Source organism: Cynoglossus semilaevis, chromosome 19 (assembly GCF_000523025.1).
Source record: "Cynoglossus semilaevis isolate Cse_v1.0 chromosome 19, Cse_v1.0, whole genome shotgun sequence".
In the NCBI taxonomy this organism is placed as follows: domain Eukaryota; kingdom Metazoa; phylum Chordata; class Actinopteri; order Pleuronectiformes; family Cynoglossidae; genus Cynoglossus; species Cynoglossus semilaevis.
In genome coordinates, this window is record NC_024325.1 from 1,932,916 (window position 1) to 1,951,692 (window position 18,777).

The following is an 18,777-nucleotide window of genomic DNA, read 5'->3' on the forward strand; positions in this document are numbered from 1 at the left end:
ATAGTGCATTGTACAGATAGTAAAAAATGTCTTTTTTTTTTTTTTTTTAAGTCCAGCTGAAACAAATTTGACCATGAGAAGGAACAGCACTCATCTGGACTCAGAGGGAACTGGTCAAAAATATATTTTTTCTGAGATATTAAATGCCTATCAGCAGTAACATTTACCATAGGGGTCTTAGGCAACTATATTCTAGTGTACATTTCTTTACCTGTTCATAGTTGTACCTGTGGAATGATTGTCATCAACAAACCAATAAACAGTTTTTAGTTGTTTTTTTCATTCGGTCACATAGTTTTTTAAACCAAAGATCATATACCTGGGATATACTTTATACAAAGAAAACATGGACTAAGAATACCACCAACAAGGAGCTTAAATTCTTTACTAATTTCCAGTGAAATATTGAAGCAAACAGATTTTACAGCTACATGAGGTATTTGTGAAAAGATACATGGCCATAAAACATCAATCGGTTATATGGATACAACCAAATAACAAAACTTCTAGATCTAAAGGATGTGTTTTTAATTATTTATTCAAGTGGTAAAAAAAATTGTGTGGCAAAATGTGTCTCATTGTGACTTTATTTCTTTTCCAACATCCATTCACCCTGAGTATTTACATCCACCCAACAATATAGTCTTTTATTGGACAGAGGTTCAGTTTGGTCAGATTGAAGCTGTGTTATTGCTCAGTACTTCAGACTGAGAGGTGTTACCACAGTTTGGTGTTTTAGTCCACTTTCTCTGGGATCCGTCCCATTTTGGTGCGCATGTTGCGCAAGAGAAAGAAACCGACGGTGGCAGCAGCCATTAGCACCTCCGCTACCCAGAAGGCCATGTCCCAGCTGTGTTGTTTAGCAATGGTGCTGAAGGGAAGTCCTGCCATGAAGGCTCCCACTGTAGGACAAGAAACATAGATCACAGTGTAGCTACATCTATATTTAAAGATGTTTGTTCAAATTAAGCTGTGCTTCCTATATTGTGTTTATAGTGTTATTGATTTTTATGTTTTAATCATCAACTGTTCTTTGTTTAAATAAAGCATAAAGATTTGTATTTACCACTGTGACTTTGTCAACTACTGTATTAATGCTCAGTTCAGGTATCGGGCACAGTGATGGTCTCTGTTCCCAATGTGTTTTGGTTTGTTAAGCCTATTTATCACATGCTTCTTGACTTAACATGAACTGATCTCAGTGTTTAACGTTGTCATCCTACCATTAGCCATCAGGGCCACAACAGCATGAGAGGTTCCACAGAAGTTAGAAGGAGCACTTTCACTGGCAATCACTCCAAACAGAGCGATTGGTCCGTAGGAAGAAAATCCAAACACAGCACCAAGGAAGAGGATCCAGATCTGTAAATGATGAAGGTAAAGTGAACTAATGTGTTGAGTTGACAGCGTCCCATATTTACTCTGCAAACTCTGAAAGAAATATCACACTGTACCTCTTTTTCTGACACGCCGATGAGAACAGACAGGGGGTGAATGACCTGAACCCAGAGAGGAGCCTCCTGGGAAATCAGGAGTAACTGTTGTTAAAATGTACGTGTGGCACACTTTACATCATTGTGCAAAACGTGACAGTGATCCACCTGTGGGATTTCTGGTGTGATGGTGACTCTGAAGAGGTACATGGACACGTACATTCCAGCCATCATTAGGATGAGCAGGCCATGTCGGGGGTTTCCATGGGTGCTCAGACCTTGCTGAATAAAGTCAGGTTAAAATTAGTAATTAGTAAAAATATTATTAATTACTGACAGTATAATAGCATAAATGCTTTTGTCATATAAATCTGTGTCTTTTTTCTCACTCGGGCAACTGCTCTGTCAGAGATTAAGCCTGACGCCAGACTACCCACAAATCCTCCCACCTCCAAGGCACTCATGTAAGTGCTGCCTGGGTGACATAACGACTAAGGTTAAGATCAAGCTGAATGAAGGACACAGGTGAGGTGAAATCTGACGAAATGCAAATCTGTTCTTGATCTACCCATTAGAGCCGTTTGGCCTTTCTCCTGCATCAGGAACAATTGTCCCCAGTCTGTGGCTGCCGTCTTCACTCCGAAAACCACCAAGTAGCCCAGAGACAGGACCCATAGGAACGGAGAGAGAAGGAATTCACGCAAGGTGCTCTCATCGTTGCCTGGTGAGTGAGAAAACACAAAGGTGGGACACTTACAGATTCATGTTTTATAGATGTCAATTCAACATTCAGTGCAGATATGAGCATGGTGCAGCTGGCTCCTGCTGGAAGCTCGTTATACTCTCTGGTATACAAGTTCAAACTTTAGGTCCAGTGAAAACAGATGAAAAGCTAATGCTAATTTATGCCGATGCTATTCTTTCGTCTTATGATTTCAGATTTCTGACTTTAGCTGAAACACGTTAGGATTTCCTTTACAAGTGTTTTGTGCCAGTTTTTCAAATTCTAAAAGACATTTCTCCAATTCATTTTGCTCACCCACCTCCCTTGGCTCCCTTCTTGGTCGCTGCTTGGATACTGGGCAAACCCACGTCCTTTGGCTCGTTCTTTACAAACACCAGACAAACGAATGAGAAGCTGGCACAGACGACCCCCGACATGGTCAGGATAGTCCTCCAGTCGTAGTACTGCAGGAGCACTGTGACCAGGATCGGACCCAAACTCCCCGCCAGGTTCATACTGCAGGAGAGCACAGACCACCATGTTCCAAACTGGGATGGCTCATACCACTGAGGGAGGACAGGTAAGATGAAAAGAGAAGGTCATCAGGTTCATGTTCCTTTAAAATTCAATTCAGGGACAGGAGAACCAGTCTGGATGCAAAAACATGGCTGACAACAGCAGAAAATGTTCTGAGTTCCCCTGAGCTTTAATGATAATTTCCTCTAATAATATTTCATGAAAATGTAAAAACATTTTAAAAATTGTTTCTACTAAAAACAGATTCACTCTTCTTCTCATACTGAGTTTTAGACTTTTCCTGTCGCCAGCACCAACTGTAGGTCAGCTAAAGAATATTTAGCTTTTAAAAAAACTTAACTGTACTGTACATTTAAATCGGCAGTAGAACTGGAAGAGGAGGGTAAACACTTTAGGTCAAAACACAAGGACTGGAGATGGAAGGGGTCTCCTAAAAATACATTCTCCTGTAATGTGACCCCTCCAAGTCCACAGTGCCACATGCCACAGCCTATTTATTCATCCTGAAAACAGTCACTGCTTCTTGAGGAGAACACTATGAGGCATGTCAGATAATTTTATACAAAAAAAACACATTTGAAACTTCAACTGTAAAATAAAAAGTTGACAGTTACTGTTAGACTGAAGAAGAATTTACAGAACATAGACAGACAGCAGCAGGAAGTTCCCTCTCTGAGGAGATTCCCAGCATGCTAACACTTCCTATAGCACTGTTTTTCCAGACCCTGTGTTGACTGTGTGTTGATATTATATCGCAGATGATGTTACCTTCCGCAACACTTTTCCACAAGGAGGCCAACCACAGCCCTGTCCCAGACCATTGATGAACCAGAGCAGTGAGAACATGGACACAGTGGAGGTCCAGGAGAAGACGACATTGATGCCGCCCACCACAAAGAGGCCAATGGAGAAAAGCCAGCGGGCACTGATCTGGTCAGACAGCACGCCACTGATAAACTTACTGATGGCATATGCCATGGTCTGGCTGCTGGTGATCATACCTGCACACACCATGGATATTTCTGTTAGAAATATGAAGCTAGTGTTGTTAAAACAAAAGAATATACAGTGAACACCTACATAATATAGTAAGCTGAATATTGTAGTAATGAATACTCCAAACATTAAACTGCACACTGCTGTTTTCTTTATGGGCTTTTTATGTAACATGGTCAGAATCCTTACCTAAGTCATCTTTGTCCAGGTGAATCTCCTCCATCACAGATGGCATGACAAACGAGAAAGTCTTTCTGTTAAAGAAGTACAGCGAGTAGCCGGTGAACATGCACAAAAAGATGACTACCCGATAGTAGCCGTAACCTGTGGCCGCCATGACCGGACTTGATCCAACAACACACTTGAAGAAATCAAAAGGTAAACCAATGTGCTTAAACCCTTTTCATCAGCCGCTGTTTTGCTCTCAGCGTTGGCTGTGGCTGGAACTGATCAAAGTATGTTTCACCACGAGACCCGTGGTCCTCTTGCAGCACGGGTGACTCTGAGAAGATTCCTTGTGTATAGCAGCGTTACCAGCCTGAAATGACTGAGAAAATACCACATGTAAGTAGAAATCCAGATCTAGATATACCTTTAGTTACATCTAAGTTCCTACTGATTTTAAATGTGATCCATAAAAATCCTTAAAATGTGAGGAAACCAGCGTCAATATTAAGTTGTTGATGAGTCTATATAGATAATTTTCATTTTTTTAAAAAAGGAAATAGTATGAAGCCCTAATTCTACCACTATTCCACTATTACTATATGACATCTTGCAACAATCACAGCAAAATTCTAACTTCCTCACTATTTCACCTTAGGTTATTGGTGTTGATTACAAGATAAAATCTGTATTGAGATATGGGGTTTTAATTGTTTTATTTTTATGATGTTGGTGGTTTATATTTATGAGATGGTGTAACATGCTGGAGCTGCATCTCAGTCTGATCCTCTGTACTGTAAATGTCAAAGTTTGCTGCTGGGACTGGTCTGTGAACTCCTCCAGTCAGCAGACCGACCAAATATCAGGTGTCAACTCAAACTCACAGCACTGACCTGACTACAGAGACAAATGTAACATATAAAGAATTAAACAGGAAAGAAAATTGTTGCATTTTTGCAGATTTATATAGTGTTGCTTTGTGTTGAAGTTAGCTTTTAAATTGAAAACAAAAAACCCAGACTACAAATTTTACCCTAACACCGGCGTTTCGTACAAACGACTCGGGTCAGTCTTTAGCTAACAAAATTCAAGTCGCCGTGTACTTAACGATCACGTGTCTTCATTTAAATATGACGCAATTCGCACTAATGATGTGGAGCATCTGGTGGCGCTGGTTCGATTTTTTGCGCGAAAATGTCCCGGAATACTGCGGGTTACCTTTCATTCGCGTCCCTTCTGCAGATCCCATCCATTGAAAAGCAATGGATGCGCGTTCACGACCCTGCAGCCCTGTATGCGCGTCACCGTTGCAAAAAATAAAAAATAAACACACGCACAACAGTAGACAGTAGAAAGGCCCAGTTTCTAATGGTGCATTAAAACTCAGTTCAACGTTGGCGGATAAAACCTGTAAGTAAAATTGTGTTTTAAATTTAAAGTGACACCAGTGGGGTTTATCTAGCTTCGTGTCTCGCTGGTAAATCACTGTTGAATTATACACAACTCTGCGCATTATCGCCCCCTTTCGATTTTAATGAGTTCTACACTACAAGAGATGGAACGTTCCCCTGTAATAGTGTATTTTAATATATTATACTAGCGCTTTCTAATAACGTTTTTCTCTGCTTTGCATGCAGACAAAAAATATTGCAAAGAAACAGACCATTCCATTCCACTCCATTCAAAACGGACATATTCCCTCAGCACAATCCGCTGATGTGTGTTATTATAGAGATGTTGTTCACCTAGAATGGTAGTATAATTATGAAAATGAAAAAGCGCGTCAATGCAACAAACAAATACAAACACACAAAGATAAATAGGAGTTTGTTTTTTGCATTTTAAAATAAATGTATTTTAAATAAAGAAACTAAAATGGCGTGCGCTAACTCAACGTTCTCACATATTACGTAGAAATTGGCTTGACTTGTAAAGAACCGTTAACTGGTGGTGTCATTAATGGCCAGACACAACAGATGGAGTTATACTAACGCTCTTGGCAGATGGGTTTCAAAATGATGCACCAAAATACAACATACAACAAACATAACTATAAGAAATAGGTATGTTTTTATTTTCATATAATTACATGAAAAAGTTACACAAAAAATGTGTTAACATACTTTGTCAAAACTATACAAAACATTTGAGGAACCACCACGCACATCACCACGTCATACTTGTATCATATCCAAACAAAGTTGCACCTATAACTTGAGTCTGTGTGTTATTGCAGCGTTCATTTAACATCACAAAGAGTAGCGAGTCAGCTGCAGAATACCAAGTGGTTTGTTTTGTTGGTGGAGAAGCCTTGCTTCGAGGTCTTTGTGAAAAGGCTTTAAGACGCCCTGAGAGCTGCCCTGAGACGCAGAGACAAAACACCAAACCATTCAAACATTTTATTTCTTCCTGTGAGCACCCTGCCACCCTCTCACCTCAGTCTCTGATTCTACCGTATTGATTAGGAAAGGCAGCAGTGATGGAATGGATGATGCTGCCATGTCATTGCATTGTTCACCACACACGATATTTAAAACAGACCAGCACAACAAAATCATAATATATAGTTGTGTTTGTATAATATTTCAGATTTTACTCTATTGTCAGCAGTGAAGTTTTGTTTTGTTTTTTCAGTAACAGGACATTTGACTAATTATTTCCAACATTACAACTTTCAGGCAGCCAGTCCCTTACCAGTGTGTCAGAGGTGATTGGTCCTGAACCAGAAGCAGAGACTTTTTTAGTCCATCACTCTCTCTCACTCACACACATACACAGAGTGCTAAATATGCTGACTCCTCCTTCTCTGCTTCATGCATTCAGTGATCCATGCAGAGATACAGGTGTCATGTGTGAATGGCAGTGACGTGGCTGAGAAGTGAACAGCAGCAGCAGCAGCAGTGTTCTCTACCTGTTTGATGAGATCATCAGCTCACAGACAGAGACAGAGACAGAGGAGGAGAATACACACAGATACACACAGTCTACAGGACAATTAAGGTTTGAACCTTTTCTCTCTGTTCTTTTCATCCTGAAATACACAGATTGTCTGATGTGGTGAAGCTGTAGTATGAACAGCAGTAGAAATGAGTTTGGCAAAGTCTTGCGTTTGATGCTGGTCAGAGTGAATTACAGAAGTGCTGAAGAAAATTCAATCGACTGCAGATATGAATGTAATATATGTAATGCATATATGCATATATGATGTATATGTCAATAAGCTGTGAAGAAACACTGTGTGCTTTCTATTTTTTAATGACACTGTTGGAAGCCAGTCTGTCAACAAGGCTGTTCATCACTACTGAAATATGTGTGTATTAATTACACACGTAAAATCAAAAGTATCTGTGTTTCATCCTGGTACAAACTACTGGAAAGAAAACATTAAAATGAGGAGGTGAATAAAAAAAAAAAAAACCCTCAAACATTACTGGCTATAAGTGCAACAATCCACAGAATGAAATACTAGAACAAATGATGGTTTACAGATTTAACAATCTTTTTTTTATAAAGTTTCAGTGGTAATGCAGATTGACAAGCAGTGAAATGGATTTTTATTGCTTTAGAAAAGTTGTGGCTCATTGTGCCCAGCATTTTTAATTCTGTATCTGTTAACATGTTTTCCTCACACGAAAGATGCGTAAGACCAAATACCTGTTCTTTATGTCATTGTGTGTGTGTATATATATATAAAGAGAGAGAAATTGAAATAGAAATTCCCTAGAAATTGAAAATCTCTATCAGCAGTACGGTGAGATAGATTTTCTGTAATTCGGAATTTACATACAATTACATATGAAACTAACAGGACATTTTAGTAGATGACATTTTGCTGGACACTGCAAACATTTGCACAGCAAACTGTCTTCACATAAAGGCCAGGATTAGCTCAGTCTATGTTAGAAGCAAACAGAAAACTACAGCTAGCAAAGGTCAAGGTGGGATTAGAAAACAACAGGCAGGAACTGTAGTCATGAACAGAGGTGGGTTCACCGACACAGAGACAAGACGGTCTGCATGGAAGTGAAGACAATTTGGCAAAGAGTGAAGGGAGTGTAGCTGAATATGTAGGTGGAAGCTAAGAAAGCCGTTCGGTTTATTATGTAGATAAAAAGAACACCAGCCTCTGCCTCTCCTCAGTGATAATACACTGCTGAACATGTCAAATTACTATAAAAACAAAAATTTACATTTTTAGTTCTCAAACACTCCCTAGAAATTGAAAATCTCTATCAGCTCTTTTTTCCACCATTTTATTTCCTTGATTGTCACCATGTTACATGGTTATCTTAACAGTGATATAAGATGAAAATGCGGAACAGTCGAGACATTGTCACCATCCTGTTCATCGCTCTGCCCTGGACTCTGCTAGTTACTGTTTGGCACTGGAGCACAGTTAATTTTCCACTCACTCCTCGAGAAGGTAAACTAGAAAATGAGGAAACAGAGACCTCTGTTCTATAGTTAATGTGTCTTCTAAAACACTCATTATTTTCTCATCTGGCTAGATGACAGACAAAGCAGCCGTTCGAGCTCTCAGGACACTTCTGCTGTCAACAAGATGTGTTGCCCACAGAGCGGGGGCATCAACTACACCGACAGTCGGCCCCCTCCCTGGTCTAATATCCTGCCGATGATCTTTGTCATTACCCCCACCTACGCCCGACCAGTGCAGAAGGCGGAGCTAACACGTCTGGCCAACACCTTACTCCACATGTCCAACCTACACTGGATCCTGGTGGAGGACTCTGAAAGAAAGACCCCTTTGGTCAGTGGTTTCCTCCAAAGGACAGGGCTGAACTACACCCACCTCAATGTTCAAACACCCAAGGAGTACAAGTTCCCTGCGAACAGGGGAGTTCCACATGGAACCCTCCAGAGGAACTTGGCCCTGCAGTGGCTTCGTGACACTTTCAGCACCGGTGCCAGCCAGTCTGGGGTTGTGTACTTTGCAGATGACGACAACGCGTACAGTCTCGAGCTTTTTGATGAGGTGAGGAGATCAAACTCTTTCTCATGTTATGCCCTGCTTTTCATCGTCCAGACTGACTTTCGCCTCTGTTTCTACCTCTCAGATACGAACTACCAAAACGGTGTCCGTGTGGCCTGTGGCGTTTGTTGGCGGCCTCCGCTACGAGGCCCCTAAAGTGAATGCTTTGGGCAGGGTCTATGGTTGGAAGGCACTGTATGCTCCCGAAAGACCTTTTTGCATCGACATGGCTGGGTTTGCTGTGAACCTGCATCTCATTCTGTCAAAACCACAGGCTAATTTTCAGTTATATGGGGTAAAGACAGGGTATCAGGAGAGCAGCCTGCTAACAGGGCTGGTGACCCTGGATGAGCTGGAACCTAAAGCTGCTAACTGTACAAAGGTCAGTCTTTTTGCTTGTTAATTTTTTTATCTTATTTTTTTAAAACACAAGGCATCAATAAATGCTGTAAGTGAAGAAAAATGAAACACTATTTACAGCTCTGGTTGTTAAGATCATCCAGGTCAAGTCAAGGAGAGTATTTCTTTTTTAAGTCAGTTTTATTTGTACAGCCTGAATTCACCAAACATTTGTGAACATTTTGTCTCATTGTATTTGTCCTCTTTAAAAAAGCATATGAAAATGGAGGAATGTAAATACAATTAATGTGATAATGACCTTATATTAACCATACAAAGGAAAACAGAATAACCTATACAATATTATCGAAACCCAAATTAGATCACACTCTAATTAGCAATGATGAAATACAGATAAAAACAAAAAAAAACTGTCTTTTAAACAGGAAGAAATCTCCAGCTTGGTGTTGCTGACTCAGCAAAGAGAGAATGGGGGTGGGGTCAGGGTAGTTGATTTTATTTATATAAATCAAATGGGCAAACCGCCTTTTGCCTCAGGACATCCATTTTTAAATCCCCCAAAATCCTCGCAAATGACCTGGTTTACTTCTATATTAGTCCCTATGAATTTGAACCAACTTTCAGTTTCACCTTAGTTTATATCAGCTTGTGAAATGAGTTTTGCCTCTAAATATTACCCTGTATATTTCCACTGCATGTACAGCACACAGGCTTTCTCTATCTGTGCCTTCTTCCCCACAGATATTGGCGTGGCACACAAGGACAGAAGCACCACAGATGTTAAAGGAAGACAAGGACAGATTTACAGACCATGAAATGGAGATATGACAGTCGTCATCATCAGACAGATAATAAAAGAGGAGGCAGACTCATTTTGGGATTAACACGAACACATCTAGTTTAGGACTGACCTAGATGAGAGAAGAGGTCGAGTGAAATAGAGACATTACATTTCAGCTGGAAATTGGTGTTTTTTTCGAGAGTTGTCACAGTGTCAATTTTTATTCTATTTTTTTGGAGCCATGAATGTGATTGTCTATTGGTTAAGGGTGGGGCAGTGGTGGCTTAAGGAAGCGGACTTGGGTCGGGAAGGCTTCAGGTTCGAGTCCACCAGCTGCCAAGTTACCACTGAGGTGCTCTGAGCATGGCACCGTCCCCACACACTGCTCCCCAGGTGCTTAAAGCTGCCCACTGTTCACTTTGGTGATGAGTTAAAAACAGAGGTCACATTTGGTTGTGTGCAGTGGTGAGCTGTAGTAGTTTACTTTCCTTCTTTTGGTGTTGCTCAATTATGTTGCTTACTTATGTTTAAAGAGGGGGGGGGGCGTGGTTTGCCGTGTTCTTTGTTGATCGCTTATTTTAAATGTTATTCACTGTTCATTGGATTTATTTGGATTTAGTAGTGAACTGTATTGGGTAACCTTTTTTGTTTGGTTAATAAATATTTTCATACTCTGAAATCCCAATGAATCTTTTTGATAACGCGTCTGACATCCGGGCCTATTTTCAGTTCTCTCTGAGTGGCTTAAAAGTCACTACACAATGTTTTTAAAGTGCATAACTGGACTAGCCGGTCCACCGGCCGACCTGGCTGGTACATCTCCGGTTCCGCCATCAGACCACCTCCGACAAAAAAAACAAAACAGGCCTGTCTGTTCTGTTTGAAACAGTTGTCCGTGTGAGATGAGTCTCCTAATTTATCTGCAGTTTAAACTACAGGAAGAGAAGGCACAACAAGTACTGGAGCAGAGCTGCCTCTGCACATACAACAGCAGGCAGTCCTCCAATCAGCATCAGAAAAGACTCTGTTGTTCTAAATCACGCTGGCTGTCGGGGACGGAGACACACAAAGAAACACAAGGGCTCCTTGTACTTAGTGAGTGTGTAGAGACAGTCCCTCCTTACTGGCACTGTACAGCACAATACTGTTTTGATAGCAGTCTAATCCCAGTACTAATTAGGACTCCTGTTACTCCACAGCTCACACAAACAAATACCAAACACCCCTTGTGGTCGTACATTGTTTAATGGAATTTTTTGGTTTTTTACCATAAATTGGTTGCACTTTTCTCAAAGAAAAAAACTCTTCATTACAGAATGTAATTATTTCCACCATGGATGGCTGGCCTGCAGATGATGATAAAGTATGTCTCTGATTTGCAGTGACACTGTGTACAAATGTTCATTGTTCACAAAAACCCTGCTCAGAGTTTGTTCACATCACGACTCGGCAATGATGGTTTAGGCAGAGATGGGCCAATCAGTGGCCCAACATAAGGTACATATAACATATGTTCAGGTCAAGTAAAGCAAATACCTAGTTAATGTTTTCAATGTAGGTACATCACTTTACTCTGGTCTATTGAATGGCAGCTCCAAGCCAAAACACCCCTGCCCTAAAGTCTGACATCCTCACACAGCCAATATTACCTTTGAAAATGAATCAATAAAATGAATTAGTCATATAAGCAGCACAATAATTAGTCAAACATTTTTATTATCTTTGTAACAAAGTGATACATTATATTACATTTACAAATCAACTAGAGTGATGTAACCCATACTAAATGTTCAATCGATGCACTACACTTTTTACAGGATGTCCGCTGCCATACCGAGATCAGCAGCATCGTCAAACTGAACCTTGTAGTCTCCTTCTTGCTCCTCGAAGATAATTACCTTATCAGAAAACAAATAAAAGACAAGGAGACAAGTAGAATTTATATTAAAGTAAAATAAAAAAAAACAATATAAGACTTAGTAACTGTAGATTCTCAGCATCGGTTTTTAGTCAATGTTTTCCTCAGCTTTTGTAAAACATGTGCTGAATTCATCCTTTAGTAAGAGCCACATGTCTGCCAGGTACATGAAGACAAACAAGCAAACTCACCTGGTTGATTCCACCATTGAGGAAAGGTGCAGGAAGGTAAAGAGTCTGCTGGGGTCCAATGGACCAGTACCGGCCCAGATTTAGTCCATTAACAAACACAACACCTTTCTCCCAGCCCTGCGGTTCCAAAAAAAACCCACATAAAATGTTGATGTGATTTTTTTTTTAAATGGACCAGCCAAAAATGTTTTCCCCATCTTGTCTTACTGGCAGCTTCACAAAGGTGTCACTCGGATAACCATACACAAACAATCTGCCCATGAAAAAGCCGGGGAAGACAGGATTTTCAGGAAGATTTTTCCAAGGTGCCTGATAAAGACTGAAGGCAAGCATCCAAGTCACAAACAACATTTTAAAAATTAAAGACTTTTTTTTTTCAGTTCAATGTAAGATACCAACCTATCTATGAAGCTGGGTTTCATATCCAGGCTGTATATTGTAAAGTTTCGTAAGGGGACATTATTTAATAAAATGTCTCCCACAAGTCCTATGGGAAGAAAATCCGTAATGATCATAAATATTATCCACTGGTCGCTTTGCTGGTTTAAATCATGTCAAATATCATCAACCTGTTCTACTGTGTCAGGTACCTCTGTGTTGTTTGTCAAGGCTCCTCCCCTTATGAACCCGTCCACAGTTTTCTACCAGCAAACTCAACGTTCGTCGGCCCTGTCAGAATAATTCACCTTTTATCACCTGTTTTATTGCCGTCTGCAGCGTCAATCACATTTATCGAAGCACTGCCAGTCACATTTACAGCTCATCTGCCTTAATTACAGAACTAGATGTCATACCTTACCATCAGGGACTGCCAGCTCCGCAGTCTGCCGTTTGAAGAGGCCTATGTAGGTTCTGTCTACAAACACCTGGGAGGGAAAGGTGAACAAATAAAAACACAGAGTCTTACATGGACAGCTAACTAATTTATATTAGGTATTATTGAACAGAGGGTCTGAGGTTGCCAGTGGAAATATTGACAGATATTATTTAAGATGAAACGAAATGAGTAAAGGCATCATTTTACTGGACAGAATAAATAAAGAACCTATGAAAATATTCAATAATGTGACATATTTTAGGTTAAAAGGCAAAAATAAAATCATACATAAATAGGGTTTGTTTCATTAGGACTTTAGATTTCATTTTTCTTTCTACATGTACGTCCAGTCCTGTAAGGGTCACCAGGTCACTGCAGCAGCTTAAAAGGCCAAACCAGCCAAGCTGTGGATGTTAAAATGCCACTGCTCCAAACACCAACATTGACGTTTCACTCATTTTATTTTATATAACTAACAGTTACAAAGAGCCCATAGGTCACATTGAAAAACATTTTAAGATTGCAGTGTGTAAAGTCACGCCTTATGTCACTGAAGCCTACATAACAAAGGTCAGATGTCGACTGAAGTCTCACCAGTGCTCTGTCTCTGACATTGTTTCCCGATCTCAACAATCCTCCACTGGTGACAACGGTCTCATAGAGGACGTATCCAGAGGACTGTCCGTTTCCATTGTTCACAGGTAAACTCTCCATGTTCACTGGCCTGTGTGACGTCACTGGCTGCACAGGCAGTGACAACAGTAACATTCTATTAAATAACTCAATGAGTGTGTCTTCGAAGCACGTGTACAGTGGAACCCGTAGATACGAGCAACCCAAATACAAGTTATGACTTGAGTTATGAGTAAGCAACTATGTGTATATATATATATATATATATATATATCTTCTTGTATAATTAGTGGCCCCAACACTATAAAAATGATGTTACCCATTTTTGTAACAATAATATAAATCTTAATTATTATTATTTTATCTTATGAATATATTTGTTTGTATCTGTGTTTTGATGTTTACATGGGGGGTTCATCTAAACAATTAATAGTATATTTCTGGGGGGTTGGAACTAATTAATTGTTTTTTATTTGCAATCTATGTTTTTTATTTGCAATCTAGATACGAGTTGATTGACCTACGAGTGCTGCTGTGGAACTGATTAAACCCGTACCTAGGGGTTCCACTGTAGATTGTTTTTTATAAAACGTACTCCCTCAGTGAAGCTCAGGGCGTCCCACAGAGGCAGGTGTTGGTACATGATGACTTCTTCATATGCCTGTCTGTATTGCAGGGCTGGCATGTGTAAGAGACTCTCACCTCCTGTGTTGAATTATTCATCATTAAGACAACGGTCTCAGCACAGCAGGTTCGTCTGTTTTAGCTGATGCTCAACTCACTGCGGTGGTGAGACAGCAGATCTCTGATGAGGTGATATTTGGGCGTGTAGTCCCCAGCTTCTGACAAGGGAGCGTCATAGTCTGCAAAGGTAAGAGGGGAAAGAATGTATTTTTGCACTGCCTCCTGCTGGGTGGTAATGGTAATGCTCTCTTGTACTAAAAAAGCTGCAATCATTTTTTTTTTAATTTGTTTGTGACACGTCAGACAGACAGGGTCAGTCGAACCGTAACTGGGGACCAGAGCTTTGTAGGATGGATCAGCAAATGCACCACTCATGAAACCAAAACTGGAGCCTCCGTGGAACATGTAGAGGTTGACGGACATGCCTCGCCTCAGAATGGCCTTCATTGTAGACATCATATCTAAAAAGATGCACATATCCAATAAATGAAAACATATTAATAATAACCTGGTATTTTCTATTATGATGGAGTTAAACTTTAACAGACTAGAATAAACACAAGGTAACTTCAGGTATTTATTAAAATATATACTGTATGTACTGTATTATTTACCCTTATTTCAAATAAGGGACTGAATTATTATTATTATTATTTAAAGATTAATCATTGGTCAATAGAAATTATCAGTGACTGCATCAAAGATGTAACATTCAAGCTAATGGGAAATATCTTTCTCTATTGTTCATCCATCTGAGTTAGTCAATCTATCTCTGATTCTCAGAATGGTGCTTTTTGATTGTGGACAGTATAGAGCACAATATTGAAGTTTTCAGTTTCATCTCCAGGTGAAGATAAAAGTGTCAACACTCTTACTCTCTGGAGGAAGCACATGGTGGAGGTCACCCCACACGTCATACCAACCAGTCCAAAGGTCCATTACTATGATAGGGCTATTTGGCTTTGGAAAAGAAAACGATTGTGATTATTTAGCACAGTGTGCTGATGTAATAGATTGTTTTGTTTTAGTTTGGTGTAGTACACCCTACCTGAACAGCAGTTAGCTCCTGTAGGTCCCTGTGATTGAACCTCTGCAGCTTCAGTGATCTGATAGCTAGAATGACACAGGTTAAGCGGTGTGTTATTGCGAGTTTGTGTTTGTGTGTGTTACTGAATCAGCATACCTCCAGCTACACCACCCGATCTAATCATGTCGTGGTTGTCTGATGTAAGCAACAGCTCATTGATGCCTCTGGACTGTAAAGCCTTTCAAGACAAAAATAAAACATCAGATCTTAGTGTGTGAACAAAGTAATATCTGTCTGGGTTTAGACAAACACTGAGGGGAATTTAAATCATGCAAATATATTACCTTTTTGACAAAAAGCATGTAAGCTTCATCTTTTGCATATGATCCATACCCGTTTTCAACTTGCACCGCGATCACAGGGCCTCCTTTCTTGAACTAAAAGGAAGGAGGAAAAACAAATCAAAATAAGCTTAAGTAGCTAAGCATTTATCAATGTGGTTATTAATTTAACATAAATGAACCTGTAGGTGAACCAGTTTTGGAATAAGTGTATCAAAATAGGTGTTGACAGCATCAGTAAAGCCTTCATAGGTAGTTCTCAACCTCATGTTGTCATCACGAAGCAGCCAGCTGCAGAGACAAATGAAACCAATAAATCCACAGAGCTCCAGGAGCAGCCCAGACAGACAGTTTATCGAAGTGTGTTACCTACTGGCCAGGTCTATGTTGTCTATGTTTTTCAACCCAGGGGCACATCATGGTTCACAATTAACTGGTTTTTGTTCAGCAAAGTTCATTTGAGTTCCAAATTATTATACAATATATAATTATTACATCTGGGACGTCAGACCATGAACTATTTACTCATTTTAGTAAACAAAAAAACAGAGACAAGGAGTGTCACTACATGCTACTCTCTAGTATACGTGTCACTGTTCCTGTATTGATAACAACTACACAATAACCCATAATAAAAACTGAGGAAATAAATGCAATGCAATGGTCAACAACTGGAGGGTCTCAGAAACCTGTATTTATGTACGTCAACTAACAGTGGAGTCTGCAGTGGATCAACATCTGTAAAAGTGTCATATTTTGTCCGTGGACTTTTGAAAAAGTTGGGCAGTTTACAGAGATACTCTGAAAACAATGACAAAAATATTCTTCAGATATTTAAGATGACTTGATCAGGTTAAGATCTTCTCTGGTTAGATTCTGTTCTGTTATGCAATAGGTTCTGTACTTTGATGTGTTCTTGCTTGCAGCTGCTGTATTTTTAATGAGTGTGACTGGTCCCCACACACACACACACACACACTCACTGAGTTATACACCAACCACATTATCTCTACCTCGGTAATCCTCCAAGGTCCAGCTCAGAGGAGATGTAGGGTCCTGGACATACAATCACCCACAATCCTAACTCTGCAGCAAGACTGATGTAGGACCTGCAACCATATATGAGGAAACGGATGAATCATGATGTAAAATATCAACACCATCAAGGCAATGGCAAATACAGCAGTAGGTTATGGTGTTGTTAATGTTGTAATAAGTTGTTGTTGTTTCATAGTAACTGCTGTTGTCAGGTGGAGCTCTGCGTCTAGCTCCTCCCCTGAGCACAGAGGGCAGTGAAGGGAGGGAAAGTATTCCCTAAGCATCTCAGAACAGGTGAATCAGCATCGGGGATTCGGGGCCTTCAGTATCCTAGAATATTTTGCATTCATAAAATAAAGGGTACCACTATAGCCTCATCACTCAATTGGTACAGGGGTCATTCAACACGAGTATAAAATAGATGTGACATCTCCTCACTCCAAATCCAGTTGTGTGTTGAAGTTGAAAACCCCTCTCTCTGGTTGGTGCAGACTCCACGGTACATACCTGCAAACAAATGGATCTTAGTGCTCCGACGGTGGACCACATCAGATCCAAAAATAAAACCCTCACATTAGAGCTTGTCCTTCTTACGTAGTGAGTGTGTTGATGCCACAGGCCTTCATTTTCATCAGCCGGTCCCACCAGTAGGCTCTAGGAACACGAAAATAGTGGATGGATCCTGCGATGATCTGGAAGGGCTCTCCTTCCAGAGTGAACTGGGATGTGTTGGCACTGAGTCCCACCTTCCTGCTTATCCTCCATTCTCCCGGAGGAACTCTGAAAAGGGACTTTCTTACTAGTGTGCTAACCAGTCACATGACATTCTTGATTTAGGAATTTGCAGATAGTGCAAGTTTGCAGCAGGAAGACATTTAGAAGGAAAATATACATTTTACTATTTTAAATAAGTCAACAAACATTATATATTTATTAAAATTATTTACTTTAATAATGTTTTATATGTGAATTTAAAATTGTGTACAGATTTAGATTCGGTTTTCAGGCTACGTTGATAATGTCTCATCCTGATCATGATATCACAGTAAGAAAGTAAGTCTATTTATCTTCAAAGAAGCTTCACAAAATGAACAATAATAAATATGTAACCTACCTGAAATACTTGTAGTACATGATGAATGCAAAAATGAAGAAAATGATAACAGCATATTTCCTTCTTATCCTTATGACAACCATCATAAGGATGGTTATGAGCCTAAATTTCCCCAAGGGAACTCCTGAGGGATAAATAAAGTTCTATCTATCTATGAGCCGAGACTGACATGACAAGATGGGACTGGGTTAAATTCACAGCGGCTTCAGAGCTCAAATGGATGCATGATGCAGGCGTTCAACATAGCACCGCCTCCATGGGAGTGCCCGTGTGCAGCCCTCGGACTCTGACACACCTCACTGACAGAGTGTATGTCTGTGGCTCTCTGTATTCAGGTTTTTCAAAAACATACAAGTGAGGCTGTTCCAAGTAACTAAATATCTTAAACAATAATTATATTTGCTTTGTTGGTCTAATAAGATGTATTCAAACAAGGACTGTTTACTGCTACGACTGAAGGAACCAAAATGCAGCAGTTGAGAGAAAGACAAAGTGGAAGTTTATTCATCAGTCCAGAACTGAAGAAGCCTCTTGGATGAGAGGTTAAACGTCTTTAGGAAGACCTACTCTGCCAAGTTGCCCATGATGTATTGGATTGTCTATGAAGATTTTTTTAGTCATCCAGGACATGGTCAAGGTTGAAGAGTTCTGTTAGGGAACTGGACGTGACATTTTCACGTTTTTGCCTCACAGAACTTTTCAACCTATTTTTGGATTATCATCTGAACATTTTTTTTCTTCCCCTAATTAATAAAAGAAACCAGTCAAACAGTCGAGACAAAATGCATGCACCTTATGGAAATCAACAATTTCTCATCTCATCTTATCTAATTATAGTCATTTCTTCCCAGTGCAATAACATTGAGGACAGGATTGCATTAGAGCCTAGGTTTTCTGTCATGAACTGTAAATCCCATTTATAAAAACACATTCCAAACAGCCATCACATTTGAAATATTGTGTACCCCCAGGGATGTCCGCACCACACTTTGGAAATCCATTAGATTACATTACAAAACATTTAGCAG

The 18,777-nt window shown here is 39.9% G+C and overlaps 3 protein-coding genes across 5 annotated transcripts; 1 reads left to right on the forward strand and 2 right to left on the reverse strand.

Annotated features, from left to right (window-relative positions):
* Positions 1–31: 31 nt before the first annotated feature.
* On the reverse strand, positions 32–4,064 carry slc37a4b (solute carrier family 37 member 4b). Its single transcript, XM_008332256.3, has 9 exons — positions 3,880–4,064; positions 3,463–3,695; positions 2,477–2,723; positions 2,002–2,154; positions 1,823–1,908; positions 1,602–1,715; positions 1,455–1,520; positions 1,224–1,362; positions 32–902 (listed from the first exon to the last, which is right to left on the reverse strand). The coding sequence occupies exons 1-9, from the start codon at positions 4,025–4,027 to the stop codon at positions 736–738; spliced, it is 1,353 nt and encodes a 450-aa protein (XP_008330478.1). The 5' UTR covers positions 4,028–4,064; the 3' UTR covers positions 32–735.
* A 94-nt stretch (positions 4,065–4,158) lies between these two features.
* b3gat1b (beta-1,3-glucuronyltransferase 1 (glucuronosyltransferase P) b) lies at positions 4,159–10,929 on the forward strand. Its single transcript, XM_008332255.3, has 6 exons — positions 4,159–4,254; positions 6,679–6,855; positions 8,152–8,278; positions 8,364–8,848; positions 8,931–9,227; positions 9,947–10,929. The coding sequence occupies exons 3-6, from the start codon at positions 8,161–8,163 to the stop codon at positions 10,031–10,033; spliced, it is 987 nt and encodes a 328-aa protein (XP_008330477.1). The 5' UTR covers positions 4,159–4,254; positions 6,679–6,855; positions 8,152–8,160; the 3' UTR covers positions 10,034–10,929.
* On the reverse strand, positions 10,922–18,085 carry LOC103394838 (beta-galactosidase-1-like protein 2). Of its 3 annotated transcripts, XM_008332286.3 has the most exons (19): positions 17,750–18,085; positions 17,230–17,415; positions 17,074–17,142; positions 16,611–16,706; positions 15,780–15,888; positions 15,601–15,693; positions 15,413–15,494; positions 15,278–15,342; positions 15,105–15,189; positions 14,553–14,690; positions 14,328–14,408; positions 14,141–14,250; positions 13,507–13,653; positions 12,890–12,961; positions 12,686–12,764; positions 12,495–12,582; positions 12,303–12,414; positions 12,096–12,212; positions 10,922–11,884 (listed from the first exon to the last, which is right to left on the reverse strand). In XM_008332286.3, exons 1-19 carry the CDS (start codon positions 17,833–17,835, stop codon positions 11,798–11,800), a joined length of 1,902 nt encoding a protein of 633 aa, XP_008330508.2. In that variant the 5' UTR covers positions 17,836–18,085; the 3' UTR covers positions 10,922–11,797. The 3 variants fall into 3 exon arrangements, 2 of the variants coding, with proteins under 2 accessions (XP_008330508.2, XP_016896948.1); XM_017041459.2 differs by having other exon boundaries at positions 14,328–14,690; XR_003052912.1 differs by lacking the exons at positions 10,922–11,884; positions 12,096–12,212 and having other exon boundaries at positions 12,366–12,414; positions 12,895–12,961; positions 14,328–14,690.
* Between the last annotated feature and the right edge of the window lie 692 nt (positions 18,086–18,777).